At 39.4% G+C, this 21,743-nt stretch overlaps 1 protein-coding gene across 4 annotated transcripts in view; it reads right to left on the reverse strand.

Moving 5' to 3' along the window:
• Positions 1-21,743, reverse strand: part of KCNT2 (potassium sodium-activated channel subfamily T member 2) — a 276,042-nt gene that overhangs the window by 30,899 nt on the left and 223,400 nt on the right. For all 4 annotated transcript variants that reach the window (XM_043552978.1, XM_037907612.2, XM_043552979.1 and 1 more), the window contains 3 exons: positions 16,857-16,968; positions 4,103-4,204; positions 473-556 (listed from right to left, as the gene is read on the reverse strand). In XM_043552978.1, the coding sequence (XP_043408913.1) occupies positions 473-556; positions 4,103-4,204; positions 16,857-16,968 (298 nt within the window). The remainder of the gene's footprint in view (positions 1-472; positions 557-4,102; positions 4,205-16,856; positions 16,969-21,743) is intronic.

Below are 21,743 nucleotides of genomic sequence, written 5' to 3' on the forward strand. Positions count from 1 at the left end.
TCTGCCCTGATTTTTACCACCAGTGCAAACTCATTTGAAGTGAATGGGGTAGCACAGGATAAAGTCCTAGCCACATTTAGCCTTTACCTAGCTAATAACTTTCATTAATAGGTACTTTCATATTCTTTAAATTCAGTTTAAGGGTTTGTTATTCCATACAAAAGTAATATAGATAACCTATGGAGTTTTTTCAAAAGCTTTATTTAAATTCCAAACACTGGTATAACATCTGCAGTTTTTTTCTGCCTTATTTTTTCTTTACATATCTTTTTAAGTTTCTTTTGTTTTGCAGGTAAGAAAAGTAGTGAAGTTTTCTACCTATTTTACTGAACTCCTACTCTGAAGATAAAGAGAATAACTGCCTTCATAGGACTCTCATGAGAGAAACCACAGTACGAAAAGAGCAGTGGTATTGTGTGGAGGGTACAGAACCTTATATGGCACCATTTAATCATCTTAAAAAAAAACTTACAGAACAAAGAAACCCAGATCCTGGTGTGGTATCTAGTCCCAGCAGAAGTCTTGTGATAGAGATCATATAATCCTTCACAAATGACTGCAAGATTAGAAAAAGAGAGAGAAAAGAAAGTTTAAGTGCACAGATGAGCAGGTGATTACAAGGTCAGCAGCACCATGTGTGAATTCTGAACAAAAATATATGTATTCACAACAGGTCATTCTTTTCTGGTGAAAATATGAGGCATTAAGGGCTCTTTAATCTAGCAGAGAAAGGCATAACAAGAACCAATGGCTGGAATTTAAAAGCAGACCAATTGAAACTAGAAATACGGCATTTTTTTAACTAGGGTGTTGAAACAAACTACCAAAGGAAGTGGTGGATTCTCTGTCTCTTGATGCCTTCATAGCAAAACAGGATGCTTTGCCACACAAGCTACTGGGCTCAGTGCAGAGGTAAATGAATGAAATTCTATAGTCCGTGTTATACAAGAGGTCAGACTAGATGATCTAATGGTCACTTCTGACTTTCAAATGAGTGAATCTAAGCTATCCTTCTCCCCTTAGGCTGGGCTGCAGGAAGGGCAGAGGGTTATCCATGGTCTCCTTCAGTTGTAACAAGTCTGTCCTGTGCCATCTACCTACTTGTGCATTGGGAGGCAGAGCTTAGGGAAAGCTGTCAATCCTCTTCCCTCATGACACTGTACTGGCTTTCAGTGGCTGGCTGTATGTTTGGTTGGTTCAAGACAGAATCAATATATTCTTGTTGGTCAAAGTTGCAGACTTGGATTTATAATTAGCCTTTACGGCAGGTTAAACTTAGGGCTTGTCTACACCCAGAAGTTGTACTGGTTTAATTTAAGGTGTATTTTTAAGCTAGTTTAGCTAAGCTGGTGCAAAAGGCTGTGTGGCTATTCTTTCTTTGATTTAAACCAGGCTTATTTTGGTTTAGTTTGTTTATTAGGACTCACTGAATTGCAGAATCATTGGACTGGAAGAGATCTTGAGAGGTCATCTAGTCCAGTCCCCTGCACTCATGGCAGGACTAAGTATTATCTACACCAGAGGTTCTCAAACTGTGGTCCGCGAGCTCCATTCAGGTGGTCCATGGATAGTTCCCTCTAAGGTGTGCGCCTGGTATGAGAGAATGAAGGTGCAGGCATGGCGCTACTAATTAGGTGCCTGGGCCCTGGAGAAGATGCACATGCAAGGTGAGGTGGTGGCCTTGGGGGGAATAAGGGGTAGGTGGGAGGGGGAAGTGTGGTGAGAATAGGGGGTGGGGGGAATTTGGGATGTGCTGGGCTGCGGCAGCCAGCGAAATGGCAACTTTCCCCAGCTGTAGGGCTGCGGCTGCCGGGGAGAGACAGCCCTCTTTCCCAGCCCCAGCTCGGGGTCTGCCATGGCGAGGGGGAGAGAGGACACATCCACCACATTAGAAAGGTAAGACTACTGATATTAAAATATGAGTGCTGTGCTTTTATTTGTAGGACCAAAAAGCATTAATTATTAAGCTTTTTTTGTATTGCGCTTTTATCCAAAGTGCTTTACAATAGTTAGCTAACAGTACAAACAACATTTGGAAAGATCATTAAGTGGTCCGCTGAGACCCTCAGCAATTTTCAAGTGATCTGAGGAAAAAAAAGTTTGAGAACCACTGATCTACACCATTCCTTTAATTGGTTTAAACTGAACTGCCATACTCTTTTTAAAAAAAAATCCTCTACCTGATTTGGGACAGAGAATGGAACCTAGTCTCCTGCATGATAGAACAAGGAGTAATGGTCTCAAATTGCAGTGTGGGAGGTTTGGGTTGGATATTAGGAGAAGCTTTTTCACTAGGAGGGTGGTGAATCCTGGAATGGGTTACCTAGGGAGGTGGTGGAATCTCCTCCCTTAGAGGCTTTTAAGGTCAGGCTTGACAAAGTGACTTAGTTGGGGATTAGGTCCTGCTTTGAGCAGGGGGTTAGACTAGATGACCTCCTGAGGTCCCTTCCAACCCTGATGTTCTGTGATTCTATGATCCCAAGTGAGTGTCCTCACCACTAGGCTGTTGCTTCTCTCCCCACAGAAATTCCATCCTGGAGCTCAGAAACCTTCCCAATGAAATGTTCATCAAAACAGATACGTTTACATGAAGAACTTGGTTTGGACAAATCAGTTTTTTTCCAATGAAAAATTTTCTGCCAAGAAATTCCAAGCCAGCTCTATTGATTGTAAATTGCCTCACTCCATCCAGTAATGACATTCTGTATACAAAGGGAATTCTGGCTGATCATGTATAACAACAAATATAAAATACTGAAGATGGCAGGAGTTAATAATAACAAAAAACTGTTTCCATAAGAGTGTCCTCATTCATCTATCACTTGTAAAATAACACCAAATTCAGTGTTCATATTCTGGGGCAGGGTTAGAATATGCCTTGCGAGTAAATACATTTATTTCCAAAATGTACAGCAATTGATGAATAGCTGTAAATCTTGGGGTTTTGTTGTTTTTGCAGCTATATACTTACCTACCTCCTATATTGAAAAAAATTGATAGATATACTTAGCCTCAAGAAGTTGCTCTGCATGCTATATCACCATCATGTTGACTTTACTTAGTCCGCTGTGTTAGAGCCAGACTCTGCAATCCCAACTCACACCAAGTGGAAATGTAGAGGTAGGTACTATTTGTTGTAAATAAGTGTGGCACAGTCCAGCACTGTGGGCTTGTTACAGCAAACACATGTGAGTGACATCACTCATGTGAATCATTCTGTTGGTTTCAGTGGGATTACTCAGATGAGTCAAGTCAGTCATTTGCAGGACAAGGATCTGACTTTGTAAAGCAGAACACTACAAGCCCAGAGCTGGCAACTACATGGTAAATGGCATAATCCAGATGAGTGCATGCCTATAGTATCCATTATTAATGTCCCTTGTACTTTGGCTGTGAAGAGCTCCAGGTGCAATCTTTCAGTGTGAAGAGCAGGAACAATTTGCATAGTGCGTTATGATCACTGTTGGGCTAGTGAGTGAACAGACACTAACATCCAGAGCATACTACGTGACCTCTTGGCTCTGTCTTGGCATTCCCTTCTGTAGCCCTGACATGGAGCCTGGTGAAACACCCTTTTTTTCTTGGGGTTTTTTAATTGGATTTTTTTTTTATTGGATTGGAAATATTTCTGAGTGTAGTAAATGAGCCTTTATTTGTTGTTCTTCTGATGAGTTTTCTGGTGCACTCAGTATACAGGGCCAACCAGAACTTGGCCCTATATGGCCTCAGGTCTGCAATTGGTTCTGTGTGGGTGGATTCCTGGACATTCACAGTGTGCCACTGTATGAAGCCCTAGTTGCAGAATCATCTGTCTATTCTCATGAGAGTTACATGCTTAAAATAATGTCTTTAAAATGTTAACATTTTACTAAAAATCAATTCTATAACCGTAATACTGTAAAGAAAATAAAACTTTTCCTTACACTACTTTAAAAATAACTGTTTTTCATATATTAAAGGTAAAGCAATAATAACCCGATACATAAAACATCAGCCAGCATACAACAAAACATTACAAAGTGGCTCATCTAACAATTAAATATAAATCTATGCTGTGATAAAGTGTATGTTAGAGAAAATTAGGTTTTGTCATGTACAGTACCTGGTACAGGAGGGTGTCCAACATACTGATGCTGAAAACCCTTCCAGCAGCAAAAGGCAGTCGAAACATAAATGCCAGATTAGAACCCTTCTCCCGTTCTTTCTGTTCAAAGGTTAGAAATAAAGAAATAAAAATAATTTCAGAGGTTCCTTTTTTCTTTTAAAAAACACAGTATATAATGTCACATTGGTGCTTCCTTGGAACAAACTGTAGCAACCAAAAAGTAAAATTTACTCTCCCTGGGTAGTCATTCATTTGTGTTTACAGATAGAAACAAAAACATAGCAAATGACAGGTGTCAGAATCAATTATTAAAGGCCTGATTGTTAGATATGTTGCCTGGTCTCATCCTGCTAGTGGAGATCCCCGCACCTGTGTGGAGACCGATGGGTCCATGCTAGCAGATCTGCCTGTCTGATCAGACCCTTTGTGAGTAATTCCATCTTTGGGAGAGAGGGAAGGTAGGGGGCTACTCATACTGGACCTGATCCAAAGCCCATTGAAGCCAATGGGAGTCTTTCTGTTGCCATCAATGGGTTTTAGATCAGGCCCACTGTATCTAGTGAGGAGGCACCAAACCCTTTCGGAAGTTCCCTTTTCTGATGTCTGAGGCTTGTACAGGGAGCCACTAAAAAGAAAATAATAGGGTTCTATTTCAGGGGTTGGGAGGTTACTGAACAGGGAAAGAAGAGGAGGTAGAAGCTAGATGGGGCCAGAGGCTGCTGTTTTGATACCTTTGGGGAAGGGAAATAGAAACAGCAAAAGCATAGAAACATTACAGTGATGCTCTCTTCCCTCCCTCCTTCCTCTTTCTTTACAGATAAACTACATTAGATCTTGCTGCTGCTTGTTCCCCCAGCTATCAGAGGGGAGAGCTAACAGGTTTGAGGCATTTTCAAGAAATCAGTGATAAACGAAATGCAGGCTTTCAATCCAACAGATGTCATGCACAGTGGGTCAGTGTGGTAAAGATACTCTGCAAATTTCCAAGTTAAACAGACACATTTGCATGCAGAATGGCAGTCTGCTGGAACCAATGTGTCATTTATATGTACTCATGTTGAATTTCATCATGCTGTCACCCCTGCTGTTTTTCATTGTTTGACATTTTTGTTGTGAATACATGTTGATTTGTATAAACACTGTCAAAAAAGTCAAAGTAGGAAAATTCTTTCCAGTTTAACATGTCTAGTAAAATCACTTAAGATATGACATCAGTGGAATTTATTTTAAAAACTAGGCTCCTTTTGAGCTAAAGCAGACTGACAACATTCTTAAAGATTTCAGAGTTGTAGCCGTGTTAGTCTGTATCAGCAAAAACAATGAGGAGTCCTTGTGGCACCTAAGAGACTAACAAATTTATTTGGGCATAAGCTTTCATGGGCTAGAACCCACTTCATCAGATGCATATCTGGTACTGTATTTACCACTCCATGCATCTGATGAAGTGGATTCTAGCCCATGAAAGCTTATGCCCAAATAAATTTTAGTCTCTAAGGTGCCACAAGGACTCAACATTGTTAAAATTAAACACTTGATGTTTCTTTTTAAAATGAGGAAAATACAGAGTTTTATGCCAAACTTACTATCTTTATTAAATTTAAATTTGACCAGCTCCTAGATGGTTATTAAGCAATGAAGAGTGACAACACAGATAACATCCCCACCTCCAAATGCAACTAATAATCCATTGTTTCCCTAAAATTATAGCAATGCAAAGATGTTACTGTGGTACTAATATATCAGAGAGTGCCAGTTGACTAGTGTTCAAGTGTTCATCTGCTGTATGAATAATGAAATATCAGTGTCACTGTAACTCTTTCTGTCCACCGAGATTTGAGGCAAACAGATAATTTATTGATTGTTCTAGTGATAACTCATGCACATTTTTTGATTATCCAGTTACACTGAGATGTAACCTCAATTTATTACTTGGTTCAAATGAAACGCCCCAGACACTTAAATAATTGGTTGCCAGAGCTTGCAATTTTTTCACATGCAAAACTCACTTTAACTTCTACAGGAGTTCTGTCACCAGTCTACATGCAGAGAATTGTGTGTACTTGAGGCAAAATGCTTCCTTTGCCCACCAGTGTGAAGAAGTGCCAAGCTACACAAACTCTGTGGAGATGTGCACATCTCCTGTTGTGACATGCCGTTGGGAAGCAGTGTTAACAGGTGCTCTACTTTTTCTCTACTTCCTTGGGTGCATAAAGGGAAAGAATGAGCATGTTGGGGGGATGGAGAGGGGGAGATAAAGAGTATAATGGAAAATTGCTGTCTCCCCAGCTGCAGCTGTCAATATTCATTTTTTTTATAGTGGCCATCCCAAACAACCTACAATAGGTCATCGTTAGAGTAGGTCAGGTTCCTCGGTCTTCAACTACTGCTGCTGGTCTTGGTTTCCACTCCACTTGTCCAGTGTTCTCCACAGTACACATACTTGCAAAGGCATCCCTGAACTGGTCCCTATTCCACTGTCAGAATTGGCTGTGTCCATGCTATCTCCCTAGAGACCTCCCCAGCTAATCAATTCACTTGTGCATTTACCTCACTACCACCCCCCACCCCAAAAAAATCTTGTTCCTCTCAGATAAGGTTCAGTACCTCCCATCTCTGCTCACCCCACATGACCAGGGCCAACGATTTATCCATTAATGACAGAGTTATTAGGCTCTATACACAGTTAGTATGCACATTCAAGCACTTCCATAAGGAAGTTGGTCAAAGGGAAATGAACATGCAGATAAAACTCTGCACCCTCCTGTTCCCCTAGTCCTTATGTATACTTGGCCAGAACATTAAGCCTTAAAATAGTAGGTCTAGCCTTATGGGGAAGTGCTATGTAATGGATGAAAACATAAGGGATTTATAGAAGTTACTCTAAAACCCCACTTATTCTAATAGAGCATATCCTTTCTATATGTGTGTTAACCATCACACAAAGATTTTTTCTATTAAAATCTAAAACACGATTAAAAAAATCTCTAAAAGATGTATTTTCATCGAAGGTGGCAAATGCCTTTGAGCAAAGGAAGTATTGGTACTAACATGTATTACATAGCCTAGAGTTCATTCCTATTTTTAAAGACCATAATTATTAGAAACACAGCAGCTATGAAAACCATTTAAAGGGAGATTAGTACCCAGGTATAAATGTTTTTAAGGTAGAATTAGCAGAAGTACTCTAGTGGGGTATATGCCTCATCCTGGTGCTGAAAGAATAAATATGGGTCTGAGAGGCCAATTATGCTACCTGATTGCACCTGGAGTGTATGCCAGGATTAATTAAAGATGAAACCCAGCTGGGGAAGGAGCAGGTGACTCTAAAGAATGGAAGTACAACTTAGAAGGGGATTGCAGAGAGAAAGTCTGCTGTTACCTTCTGTTATAAGTAAGTGGGGAAGACTGTCAGGGTCAAGGAGGATCCCTACAGGGAGTGTTGGCCGTGGAATTTTTTTCTAAGTAGCAAAGTCTGGTAGGAGATTAGGAGTGACACAAAACAGTCATTGAGGTGGAGTAACTTCTGGCAGTGAGCCTTTGTAATGGGGCTGGCTTTGGTGTTCTAGGGAGAGACCCCTGGGAGATGGTCAGAACAGAAAAGACTGAAAGAAGAACAGAAAAGAATGAAAGATCAAACCTGAGGAGGGTAAAACTGGATTATATTTGTACCTGTACTTTGGGAATTTATTGGGAGAATTCCAGAGGGGAGTCCTGGCTATGAGAAAAGGATAAGTTTAGACACTATGAGAGAATCCTGCTGATGGGCTATGGTAGGAAGAAGTCCAGGGAGGTGAAGCAATGAGTCTGATGGTTCAGACCTTGGCTGCTGGCTATAAGCTCCCTGGACTAGAATCCACTATAGCAGGAGGGTCTGGATTACCCTAACAGCTAATGGGGCAGATGGCATAAAGCCCCTGATAAGGAGTGCTGATAGCCTCTGAGAGAAAAATATGAGGATCAGGGGGCCCAGAGTTGTGATCAAATACTTTTTTGTAAGGTCATTGGACTTTGTTACTCCAAAAGAGGTGGGACTAAAGCATAACCTCACAGGAGCACTCAGTTGCAAGTAGAGAATTCACTGTAGGACAAGATGAATCATCGACAGGGGCATTAGAGAGAAAATAAACCTGCTACCCTATACTCAGCCATGAGAAGGTGTTCCAAAGGTAAGCCCATTTTTCTGCACACTTAGCGTTGGCTCCTGAGGGTCCTTTGTAAATTCTGTGATGCCTGATTATGGACAAGAACTTTTATCTTCTGATCAAACAGATTGGTGAGCCTAAAACCCATACTATTAATAATAATAATTATTATTATTAATAGTATTAATTAATTTAAATAAGAATTAAATTGATAAATTAAATTAATATTGTTAGTACATCCTAAATCAGGCTACAGACTGGTGAGCCAGCCAGGAGTATACCCACCTCGCTAGAGTATTCTTTTTCTATTCTATCTCTATTCCTCTTCCTCTTCTATTCTATACTATCTATCTAGTCTGTAGCCTGATGTAGGGTGTATTCATAATTTAATTTATCAATTTAATTTAATCCACAGAATTTATAAAGGACCCTTGGGGGGTATGACAAGAAACTCACACTGAGACAGATATAGCCTTAAAGACTTTTTATTAAAATCAATAATAGTAAGTAAATAGTAAAATACTCAGAGTTACAAAGTTATGCTATTCAAAAGATACATATGATAATATAGGATTATATGCAACAAAGCTTTGGTTAATATACTCACACCCTTCCTTGATAACCTGGTGGTAAGAGACACAGGACCAGCCTTGCAATTCAGGTTTCTCAATTTTTGAGTGAGAGATGCAGTGCTTAGAAGAAACTAATACTAAGAGCTATTAGAACTAACTTAGGGTTTACTTGACTAACTTAAACTTAAAATCAAAACCTAATAAACAAACTAAGAATAAAATTTAGGGAAACCAAGTTTAGCCTAGTTCCCTTGAAACTTAAAGTTTAAGAAGAACAATTATAGCCTACTTATAGTAGTAGTCATAGTAGACAGATAGAATAAAATAAAATAGAAAGAGTGAGTAAAAGTAAGTAAGATAGAGTAAAGTGGAGTACTCTGGCGAGGTGGGTCACCTCTTTTATAGGGCACAAGTGCTGGAAATCCTTCCTCCTATGCCCAAATTTCATTCCTCGCCCACAAAATGTTAGGGTATGCTTACTCCATAGGCTAGTATGTATGTGCATACTGATGACATGTACATACGCACATAAGTTTCCTTGTGGTGTACCTGTTAAGTCTGTGGGTACAAATTGAAAACCCCCTTATGCCATTCTTCCATTGTCTATTGGTCTAGATAAAAGGTCTTAGACATATGTGTGGATACTCATCTATGTAGGTAACAAGATATATGTCAACTTTACTTTTCTGGGTAAAAGGTCTTAATATAGATATGCTAACTTTGCCTTAGCTTAACATACAGGTTTTTGGCCTGTAGGTCTCTTGCATTACAGCCAAACTTACTTTAATATAAATCTATAAACCTATTACAATAAACGAAATACTTAAACAATAAGAAAAAATATATATATGCAAGCAAGCAGGTTAGTCCGAAAGGCTACAAGTCATATAATAAGTTACTATTAAATAACAGGCTTGAACCAAAAACACATTATCTTGAGTACTTCCAGATTTGTGGGAAGCTTGAATCTAGCCTTTGTAGTTAATAAGAATCTTTTTGATATAGTAAATTTGTGACTTGAATCTCAGGATAAAAAGCAAATTAGAAGTAAATAGAGCTTGTGAGCTGAAAATTCCAACACTGAAAAAAGACAGTTACACAATCTTACATACAAAAAATACTTTTGATTTGGCTTGGGTTTTGGCCAGGATTGGAAGCATTTACTGTGTGGTCCTAATCATTACTAAAATTTGCTCTCAGGAACATGTCTATTGGCTCCTTCTGTGATGTATTCATGATAATCGTTTATTTTCAGATACTTCACTTTTTAAAACTAGTAAAGAATTTTTAGTAGCTGCATGTTTCTGATTAAATATACAGGGCCTAATCCTGAAAATTTACGTTACCAGTCCTTCCATTCACAAATAGTATCATTGAGGTAAATGAGACTAGCCCTAAGAATAAGGGCTACTCATGCAATTGTTTTGAGGATCAGGCCCATAGATCTGATCATGCTGCTAAATATTCATCTTTAGTATAGTGGAATAGAGTTGAGGAGATTTCATGTTCATTTTTATGAAATAAATCTTATAGGTGAGTGCTTAAAGTGTAAGATTGTTTTTCATTTACTACTTTGATATAGGTATTTACTCTTCATGAAATTAAATTATATAAACTATATACAACTTTTTAGATTTATGCCAAAAATATTACAAAGAGTATGGGCTCTGGATTCAATGGCCTAGCAGAAAACAAATGGAAGGTATAAATTGTACCCTTCTGTCTGCTCAGTATAATTTGTAGAGGATTCTGTTTTGGTGGCAACAAGGTGGGGTGGGAGGGAAGAGATGCCATGTTTTGGGAATATTTTTTGGCTGATGCTTCAATTTTGAAAAGAGGTAGGAGAGGATCTTTGTTATTCCTGCCCAACTTATTTCAAAACAGGAGCTTGCAAGTGTGGGAGGGGGATTGTAAGTGCATTCCCCCCCCCCCCTCTTTATTTTAAATCCTTCATCTTCCATCTCTACTCTGCTTCTTATTACCAGCTTGCTTTTCTTTACTTTTGCTTAAGAGATTTGTGAGTAATAAAATGCTCACTCAGGCATATCTTGCCTAGGATATGCTTTATCTTCAGGCTCATGGGATTTCCAGAGAATTCTGCTGCTGTACAAGCCACAACGACATCAGACTGTCACCAGCAGTTGCTTCATAATAAGTGTGGTGCTCAGCAGCTTTCCCAATGAGACTTTTGGAATTACTTCATGGGAAAGGGGACAATATAAATATTTATGGAATTGTTCATCTAGGGGCACGAGAAAAGAGCCTGGCATGAGCGTGGCTTGTATAACTACAAACACACACAGATCTGTAAATTGCGTGTTAAAATGCAGAGTTCCTAATGGATCAAGTTCAATGTTCCTTCAGTTGTCTCCTCCACATGAATGTCTCCTGTCAGTGGCTCTGTGCTCCAGGCTAGGAAATTCTGAATCTTTGTTAGATACTCTTTTGTAAGATGAGAAACAGTTCATCACTATATTCTCTCACTCTGAAAATACTTAATATTTTCTCTAGGTATTTTATGTTGTAAACTAGAAAGCTAGGAAGCTTCCCTCACAGTGGGTCATGCCCATCAGCTTTCCCTTACCCTTCAGCAATACTTTCCTCAGAGAAAGTCCATGTTTATTCTTTGACATTTTACTTCTCGGTTTTGTGTTCCTCCTGTGTTTATATTTGGACCAAATCCCTTCCATTTCTTTCTCTCTCTCATGTCATGACATTATCCTTTAAGTGTTGTTTAGTGTGGTGTTAAAGGAGCTGTGCTGACCATTGTGTCAGTGGGTATGTCTACGCTGTAGAGGGAAGGTGTAATTTCCAGTCCTGCATGAGGTCTGGCTGAGTTAGCTCACTAAAAATAGAGGTGTAGCCATGGCAGTGGGAGGGACTAGCTGCCCAAAGTAATAGCCCATCCAAGATTCTAGGTATGTACTCTGGTGGCTGGCTCCTCCTGCCACTTGTGCTGCCATGGCTACATTGCTATTTTTAGAATGCTAGCTCTCTTAGAGCTAGTGCAAGTATGTCTAATCAAGCTGGAAATTGTAGCTTCCATCTCCGGTGCAGACTTACCCAGTGGCATAGAAAGATGTAGGGCTGGATCTGGACTTTGAGGTATGCCCCCTTCTCCAATGTCAATATCTCCATCTGATCAGACCATTTATCCATCTAGCACAGTAACCTGACTCCAACAGTGGCAAGTACCCCATGCTTCTGAGGAAGATGCAAGAACCTGGAAGGGGACACAACTATGGGGCTATACAGGAGTATATAGTATTGACAGAATGACTGGCATATTGAGAGGAACAGTAAAGTGTCCTTTCTGTTTTGACAGCCTTGGTAACTGCTCATGTTGTATTTGAGACTGATCCGGAACCCAGAAAAATAGTAATTAGAATTCTCATTTATAATCTTTGGGGAGTATATATTTGCACTTTACTGAATTCCTGATATTAAAATTTAGAGTTCAACCCTTCATAATGGAGACATAACAGCCTTTAGCATGGGAAAGGTGGGAAAGGAGAAAATGGGAACATTTATTGGTTAAAAATCACAGTGAAGGACAGCAACAACTTGTATTAAGATACAAAGCAATGAAGAGGAAGAGAGAAGTATTCAAAGATGAACTCTTCCACAGAGATGAGCTTAAAATATAGGGTCAGATTCTCAGCAGATGAATATCATTTCAGCTCCATTGAAGATAATGAATTGACACCAAAGTACAGATGCAGCTTTAACCATATTTGGATTTTTTTAAACAGCCCATATGTCACTACTGCAAACTAACTGGCTCATGTTATTTCAGATATAATTATCTGTGTTTATAACTGAAACAGTAGTAAAAAATAATGGAGGAAATATGCCTCATTTCAAATGAGATGGGGGCGGAGGGGAAGTACATCATCTGTATAAAAGTCAGGTCAAATATACAGAGGTCTCCCCTATAGATTTTTAGCCCTCAAAACCCATTTCAATTTGTTTCTTATGGTAAAAGAGAAGAGCTGAGTATCTGCTGGTTACATATGATCTTATAAATTATTTTAAAATAGTATTGGGTCTCTGATTAAAGGAAAACATGCATTGCCTATTATTCAGTAAGTATAATGTACTTTTATACTGTGTAATTTTATAAAGTATAAAATTCTTTAGCAAATAAGTACAGTTTGTTTAATGGGAAATCACTGGAAATTAGGGTGTAAACCTCAATCAAGTCTTTCCTACCATTTGTTTCAAGATTTGTCCTAGTGAGGATTCTGTAAAATGGCCGCTTTGCTTTTTCGTGTTTGAAGACAATCAGATGAGATAGTGTTTGATTCCCGGCATATGGTTTAAACATATTTCATCATCTGTTTTATTTTCTCCCGGCCAAAAGGCTCTTGCCTTGTCTGATGCCATGCCAACTGTGATTGTTTGGTTACTGTGGTTTTTAAAAAAAAAAAGAAACAATGAAAGTTGCAGCTGCAACAGCAGATGGAGTTCTCCTGCGAATCGGATTTCTTGCTTCTGCAGCCCATTAAGCCGTGAAGTCAATTTTGCATGTGTGTATATAAGCATTAGCTGAAGGCAACAACCCAGCCTTTGAAGTCTATCTGAATATGGGGAACGTAGCCCAGGAATAGCAAACAGCTGAGTGTTTGACCACATAAGATCACTTTCACTCAAGTTTTAATTGCATTCCATTTTGCAAAAGGGAGTTCTGAAAAGTCTAATGAACTACAGCACCACCTGTGAAATGCTCCATTGTGACTGTTAAGAGTAAAATGAATGGGAAATAGTATCAACTGTAGGCACCTTCAACCATAAAGCAAGAAATGTTATTTTTATGAGACAATTTATCTACTCATGTGTTATGTTGAAAGAGTTAGGACAGGAAGTTAATTAAATTGCTGTTCAGTATCCAGCCTTTATTCACAACTGTTTGCATGTGCATGTAAGTTAACCAAATGTTTCAGCAGAGTAGCCCTGGATCTTCCAATACTTTTCAGCAACCTGGAGGTTCAATCCTGACTTCAGTTGAGCTAGATTTGTATCCCCACTGAACTACTGCAGAAGCACTTCAAATGTAAACCAAGAGTGGTAATGAGTTTCCTAGTAAGTATCCCTTTTCATCAAGCTATGTGTTGGAGTCTTGGAGTATGCCCAGAGTTTTCTATAGGTTCTAGGGCACCAAGGAACAAAACTATATGGGAATACATCCCTGAGGGATTTCCAGCTATCTACAGACACTCCATGCTCTAATATGGCAATACAGATATACTAGTGGTGCATGATTCTAGCCAATCTTGCTTTACTCTTGCAGAAGCCACTGGGAAAAAGCTAGTCTGAGAGAATCACAGCGCAAACCTCCTTTATAGGTGAGAGAAATGCTCTAAGGAGGCAGCATAACCCAAACTGAAAGGAGAGAAATTGAACAAAATGGGGAGCAAATGAATAAACAAAGCCCACTAATAAAAGAAGGATGAATAGCTAACAGGGACCCAAAGGAAAGGAAATATAGAGTGGAAAAATAAATGGAGCTAGTCTTAACAATTAAACCGTTGCCATAATATGAAACTCAAGAACCTCCCAGCACTGTGAATACCTGCCTCGTGGATCTCAATATATTTGAAGATACCTTTCTGGAATTTTCATCTTGGCACGTACACATCAGTATACCATAGGTTTTCGTACACTGTATCACTTTTGAGCTGTTGAGGTTATCATTCTGTTAATAACTCATGCAGGGGCCAGTGGTCAATAACTCATGAGGGGACTCACCCAAGCATTAGTTTTACTTCTGTTATTACAGCATCCAGCTTGACAATCCCTGACCAGAAGAGCTTATGGTCTCATTCTCAATATGACATAACTGAGGGTGGCAGACTATCTCAATGCTTAATAATCTTAGTTTTTGCAGTTCCCTGTCATGCCCAAGGAGGTGTCTGAGTGAGTGACTGAAGTTTTGATTTGTGCAGATTGCTTGCATATAATAACTATTTCAGTCGTATTAGTTAGTTCTGTTAGTGTTGAAAGAAGCAGCAAAATTTAAGTGAATATTGCAAATATTTAAAGAAAATGAATGTTTCATAGATACTAAGCTCAGAAGGGACCATTATGATCATCTAGTCCAACCTCCTGGACAACACAGGCCACAGAATCTCACCCACCCACTCCTGCGAAAAACCTCTCACCTATGTCTGAGCTATTCAAGTCCTCAAACCGTGGTTTAAAGACTTCAAGGAGCAGAGAATCCTCCAGCAAGTGACCCGTGCCCCATGCTACGGAGGAAGGCGAAAAACCTCCAGGGTCTCTTCCAACCTGCCCTGGAGGAAAATTCCTTCCCGACCCCAAATATGGTGATCAGCTAAACCCTGAGCATATGGGCAAGATTCACCAGCCAGATACTACAGAGAATTCTTTCCTAGGTAACTCAGATCCCACCCCATCTAACATTCTTACAACCAGAAGTTTAATTCTAGATTTATGCTATATGATCAGGGAATAGAAATGATACCAGGTGACCTGTCCAATCAAAACTATCACAGCATGACTAGAATATAAAATATTAAGCGCTTTCAGGTGGGGTCTGTCTGTACAGCACTTGGTACAATATAGTCCTGGTGCATTACTGAGACTCTTAAGTGCTACCACAATACAAAAGATTTTTTTTTTCAGAAATCTGGAGATAAGAATCATTTCCAGAAATTATTTAGTGACTCTTCTTAAATAGCAAATTTGAGAATCTCAAACTGATCACAGATAACTGAACACAAAGAAGCTAAATTAGCCAAATAAATCAGTCAGTATGAATTACACCTCTACCCCGACGTAACGCTGTACTCGGGAGCCAAACAATCATACCGTGTTATAGGTGAAACTGTGTTATATCAAACTTGCTTTGATCCACCGGAGAGTGCAGGCGCCGCCCCCCCCCCCCCCCCCGGAGCGCTGCTTTACCACGTTATATCCGAATTTGTGTTATATCGGGTCACGTTATATCGGGTTAGAGGTGTATTTGCTCAGCTCCACCGAATACTTCCTGTAGACAAAATATTTTCTACAGGACTTGGAAAAGAAGTTGGCGTAGCCACTGATCAAATGCAGTTCTGAGCAAACCAGAATTTCTCTGTCTAACCTCCCTGTTCCCTATGCTCACCAGATATATGCCCTAAACAAAACTGAAGATAAATATTTTAGCTTTATATCAAATAATACCCCTCCATTTTCCCCTGGGAGGGCAACTTTTACAAAAAACAAAGCAAACGCAAAATACAGATACCAAGATTTTGCAATGGGTTATCACAGCGGTTCTCAAATTGTGGGTCAGGACCCCAAAGTGGGTTGTGACTGTATTTTAATGGGGTCTCCGGGGCTGGCATTAGCCTTCCTGAGGCCGAAGCTGAAGCCCAAGCCCCACTGCCGAGGGTCAAAGCCAGAGGGCTTCAGGTTATAGACCCCCTGCCTGGGGCTGAAGCTATTAGAATTTGGCTTTGGCCTCCTCACCTGGGGTGGTGGGGCTTGGGCGGGTTTAGGCTCTCCACCTCCTGGGGTCATGTAGTAATTTTTGTTGTCAGAAGGGGGTTGCGGTACAATCAAGTTTGAGAACCCCTGGGTTATCAGAATATGGAATTATAGTCTTGCTAAATTGACTTGAAGTACAATATATTTTATTATCTTTATACTAGTACATGTATGCATATTAAAGCAAGTGCATATATTTTAAGTGTTTCAAGTCACTTTAAATGTTTTGCACATTAATTGCCTAATAACCTCTTAGAATATTGGATGGTATTTTTTAAACAGGTACAGTTAATGTTTCCTCGAACAGTGTCATCCTATAAATCAAATACGTCTAAAATTAGGTTTTGTAAAGTTGATGAATCTAGATAGAAACCAAATTGAAGATTAAAGTTCAGGTAGACTTCAGAAAAAAAGCTTTCTGGTATGCCTATCCCTACAGCTCCCAGGCTGTTTCAATCTGTTCTGTCTAGTCTACCATAAAACCAGTAAGGGATAAGACAAGTTGATGTAATCTTTAACCCCATTATAAAAAGCGGGTATTCTTACCTTTTCCAGTTTTGATAGCGCAAGAGAGTAGCAGTCTTTGGCTCTGAACTGCATGAATCTCATATTGGCTGGGTGAGTTAGTTCTGTGATTATGCTTAGACTTGAAAACAACCTATATTTTAAGGAAATGTTACAGTTACACCTCCAATGATTGTAATTCACTGTTAAGTTTTGCATTACGCTGTACTTTATCTGTACCTCCACATTTATAATCAAGTGCGAGATAATTCTGGCTTTTGACACAAGAATACTCGTAACTAATAGCAAGGAATGCTGTACAAAAGATTCTCCATAGACTCAGGGGAAGCAAATGTATTTTCAAAAGTGGAGCTTGCAAATATTAACAAAATAAACATTTACTGCAATTGCTAGAGCACTTCAGCTGACACCTTAATCTCCAATATGACACAAGTCTATATGGAAAGAGAGGAAACCCAGGAAACATTTAAAGATGACAACACCTTCACTGGAAGTTGTCCTAGTACGTTAACTACCAGTATATTAAAAATAGGGTTATACTCAATTATTCACCCATGATTTCTCTATTTACTTGTTGTGTAAATGTCTGCAGACCATACAAGCTGTCAATGTACTTATTAATGTAAAGCTGAAATTAACACTTGCTCAGAAAGCAGTGACTAAAATTGCTGAGTAAATCAAATGCTCCCATAGAGTTGGACTTGAGAGAGATATATACATATCTAAAAGGCATGTAAATTGCTATCCATTGAGTTAATGGATGAGATGCTGGATTGGAGCCGCAAGGTGCCAGGCAACTTTAGAATAAAGGAAAAAGAGTATAGAGGGATAGGCCCCTCCTTCGCATGCTCTGCTGCCCATTGGCCAGCCACGGAGACCACAATTATTTATTTTAACCCTGGCCTAGTGTTTCTCAAGCCTCTTGTCCCATTATTTGTTGAATCATCCCTCCCCATAGTTATGTAGTAAAGAAGCTGTGTTTAGGTTGCTGCGGGTTTACCTGCTTAACTGTTTAAGGGGTCAGGATGGATTTTTTTTTCCTCTTGGGGCCAAATTGACACTGGTCTACTGAGTTTTTTGCCTTCCTCATAGAATCAGGCGACAGGAGACACAGGCTAAATAGGCATAGAACTTAGGAATTGCATGAAGTTAGTTTGTCACAACCTGCAGCCAGTGTCCAGTGCATATAAAATAACCAAGGGCCAATGACCAGAAAATAAGAGACATATGGGATTTGGCTGGTGGATCTCAGGCTTACAGACCTAAAGTCCCTTCAGACTGGGGTCCCTCTTTGGTACCTTCTCACCTTCTGTCACTTTGGTACCTTCTCACCATGCTGAGAAGGGGAAAGAAGATTTAGCAGAGCAAGCTGAATGCTAGGGGAAAGCGGTGGAGAGCCTACCTTAAGTTGTGGGCTATATGATGTGTCCTGTAAACCCCACACTTGGTCCACCTAAATGCCTGGTATGAGGAGATGGGCGGATAGTGCTCTTCTCCAATGTGAAACTTAATATTAAGTTGCAGTGGGCTGCTTAACATCATTCCTGTGTTTGTCCTTCACTTGTGTGTCCTGCTCACTGGCGAAGTATATCACATTATCACTAGCCTGAACACATGCTTAAAAACAAAACAAAACTGATAGCTTAACCCTGTGTTGGACGTATCACATAGGTGCTTCTAAGCACCTTGCTACATATGTATTGTCAGTAACAGCTGTCTACCTGAGAAATGTATGGATGCACTCTAAAGCCAAGTGCCAGAGGTGAGGAGGGCAAGGGGCACGGTTTCCCACAATTTCAAAGTGCAGTTTTCAATGGTCTCCAAAATACTAACACGATCTGGTTTCTACTAAGTAGAAAATATGGCTGACATATGAGAAAATTGAAGTGTTCCATTATGTCTCATTCAAGACTTTTTGGCCCATTTTTAGGTACCTAATGTAGAAGTGTTTAACATATAGATAGAAACTGATTGTAAACTGCATTAACCTGGGAGAACTGAACTTCTAGGGGACAGGGGTTATAGGACTGCCTTCTTATTGTTTGTAATAGATTAGCACCTTGAGGCCCCAACTGAGAAGAGGGCTGTACTGTGCCAGGAGCTGCATAATCACATAGAAAGAGACAGCCCAGGCCCCAACGAGATGACAGTGTAAATACAAGACCTCCCAAGAGTGGGAAGAAGGGAATATTATTATTCTCCGTTTTCAGGTGATGAACTGGAAAATGGGAACAAAAGTAACTTCTCCAAGTTAGGTAACACAGGGAGCCTGTGATAATGCTGAGAATAGAATGCAGTTCTCATATTTGTCCATTGCCTTGACCACAAAACTGTCTTTCCTCTCCATTGTGTATTTGTAGATGTGGTTAGGTGTCCAATTCCAGTGAGTTTCAATACATATGTAGCTGAAAATTCAGAATATATTCAAGCATGTACCTGGAGCTGTGACTGGACTTGCACTAAGGCATCCAGGAAGGGATTTAACAAAGGATATTAAATGAGTTAGACATACGCTAGCACTCCTAGGCTCTTTTTGAAAAGTAGAATTTTTAAAAATCCTGTTTGCAGTATAGATCATCCTTATTTAGTAGAGCTTCCAAATTATTTTAAATAGAATTTAGATTAGACTATACTTTTGCAAGATGAATTGGTGGTGGTTTCCTTTTTTCCATATATTAATAGGGAATTGTAACACTAACAACTTTCAAACCTACTATCATCATCCCTGGGGAGTTCAGGTAAACTGGGATCCAGATACGAACTGTACTGGTTTGGGCTTTCCCAAACCCAACTAACAAATAAGCAGCTTCTTACAGGCTTCTGGCCTGATTTGTATAGCATTGCTGAACACCCAAAACTCGCACTGAAGTCAAAGGGAGCTGTGGATACTCAGCTACTTTGAAAATCATTCAACTGGTACTTAGCAACTGACTGGTTTCATAACATCAAGCAAGAATAATGTTCAAAGAGTCTATTGATGCTAGTATCCTTAATTCTAGCCTTTTGATGCCATAAAACTGCTCCTATCATGTCTGACTGCATGCTACAGTGCACATTCTAGGACAAGCAGGCATACTCTCTGGATTGTCGTATTATATGGAAAGAAATATCAGTGTCAGAGAGATTGATCTACCTCTCAAAGCCACCAGATGCTCGATTGCACTCTAGTTGTTGAGGGTCCCATAAAATAGGTGAGGAATGATGCTTTATTCCATCAGTAGCCAGTGATATTTTATAAGGAACGCAGAGTATAGGAACAAAAACTTCAATGAAAATTGGTCTCTTCATGTAATTATGATAGTTTTTAGAGAGGAAATTTCATTGTTGAAGTTGGCACAAAGTCTACAGTGGTGAAAACTGTCATCATCCTAGGCTGGCCTATAGATTTAGGCAATGCTTAAGCCTGTGAGACAAACCTTGAGGGTGGTTCTTGAATACAGCATTTTTTTTTTTATTTCAGGATGCATTTTAAGAGCAATTAATATTCCTTTCTTTGTATCACTTAGTCCCTCTGTCTCAATGGAGGCAACTTCTGTTTCTAAATGTCCTGTTCTTGTGGAATGGTGAGCTATTTGTTAGGCAGATATTATGCAAGTAGTGCACAATAGGAAACTGACATGAAAATTAACCTTGCAAAGAAAAGACATGGTTCAGGAAATACATGTAAAGTGTGTTCAAATCTAAATACTGCATTAGGTACTTTTCTCCATTATCAGCCCAAGAAAACTTAAACAAATAAATTAATTAATTTAAAAAACATGGCCCCAAACATCAGATGTAACCTATTTGCATCTAAGACTGCCAGTTGTGAAGGCAAAATGTTCAATCTGAAGAGGGATTAGCTAAGAAATGAGCAACATTCCTACTGAATGCCAAGGTGAAGGGTCTGTTCACTCTTGTTCTGTTCAGTTGGGCATGTGATATCATTTTAAAAAACTTCATAAACTAGACCAATATGGGGGACACTGTAGACAGTATACATTGCATAAGACCAAGATTTTTGGAAGTGACTCATGATTTTGAGTACCTCCATTTTTTTTGGATGCCCAAGTTGAAATCTTGAAGGCCCGATTTCCCCACTCTTCCTTCCCTTAGGTCAGGTGCTCAGGCCTTTTTTAGGTGTCCCAAATGGAGGCACTCAAAAATCATGAGTCACATTTGAAAATAGCTTTTATTTCCATGTCATCCACTGTTCTTGTTTAAAGTCATATGTTTCTGTGTTCCATGTTTGTATTTACAAGGCTTGAAATGAGTGGGGATGCAAACATGACTACCCAAAAAAAGAAACTTCTGAGGTGGGCTGGAAATTTGCAAAGGGATGTGTTGTCAGGGCCCTAAACTCCCTTGTTATCAACTAATTATTTTTATTGCTGGGCAGTGACCAATCCAGCACTTCAGTTGTTTAAACCCTGCAGTTTAACCCTGCAGTTGTTTAAACCCTGATTTCTCATTTTTCCTCTGATCTTTCCAAAATATTCATGTGTTCCAAAACAAACTCAGACTTCAAAAAATAAAGCATTCTGCCATCTAGGGAAAAATTACTTGGATAAATACACCTGAAGTAATTCTCCTCAAATGTTCTTTTTAAAACAAATCACCAATACAATGCACTACCATTATAGTCATCTGAAGTGTGCATATCTGTCTTTCTTAATTGCCCTCAAATTCAGCCAATTTCAAATGGCAATGGCTGTTTCACTTCCCTTACCCCTTAATGCCAGTGATTCATTAGTATTAAATGTTGTTTTTCCCAAGGTGACTCAGTCATGAAGGCCTTTTGGTTAAAAATTGCCTGGTGAGCACAAACAGCTGTTGTAATTAACAAAAACAAGATTAAGATTAATATATTCTAATGAATGCAAAACTGAACCTGGCCACTTAATAGACAAGGTGGCAAAAAACTCTTCT

Source organism: Chelonia mydas, chromosome 8, assembly GCF_015237465.2.
Source record: "Chelonia mydas isolate rCheMyd1 chromosome 8, rCheMyd1.pri.v2, whole genome shotgun sequence".
Lineage (NCBI taxonomy): Eukaryota > Metazoa > Chordata > Testudines > Cheloniidae > Chelonia > Chelonia mydas.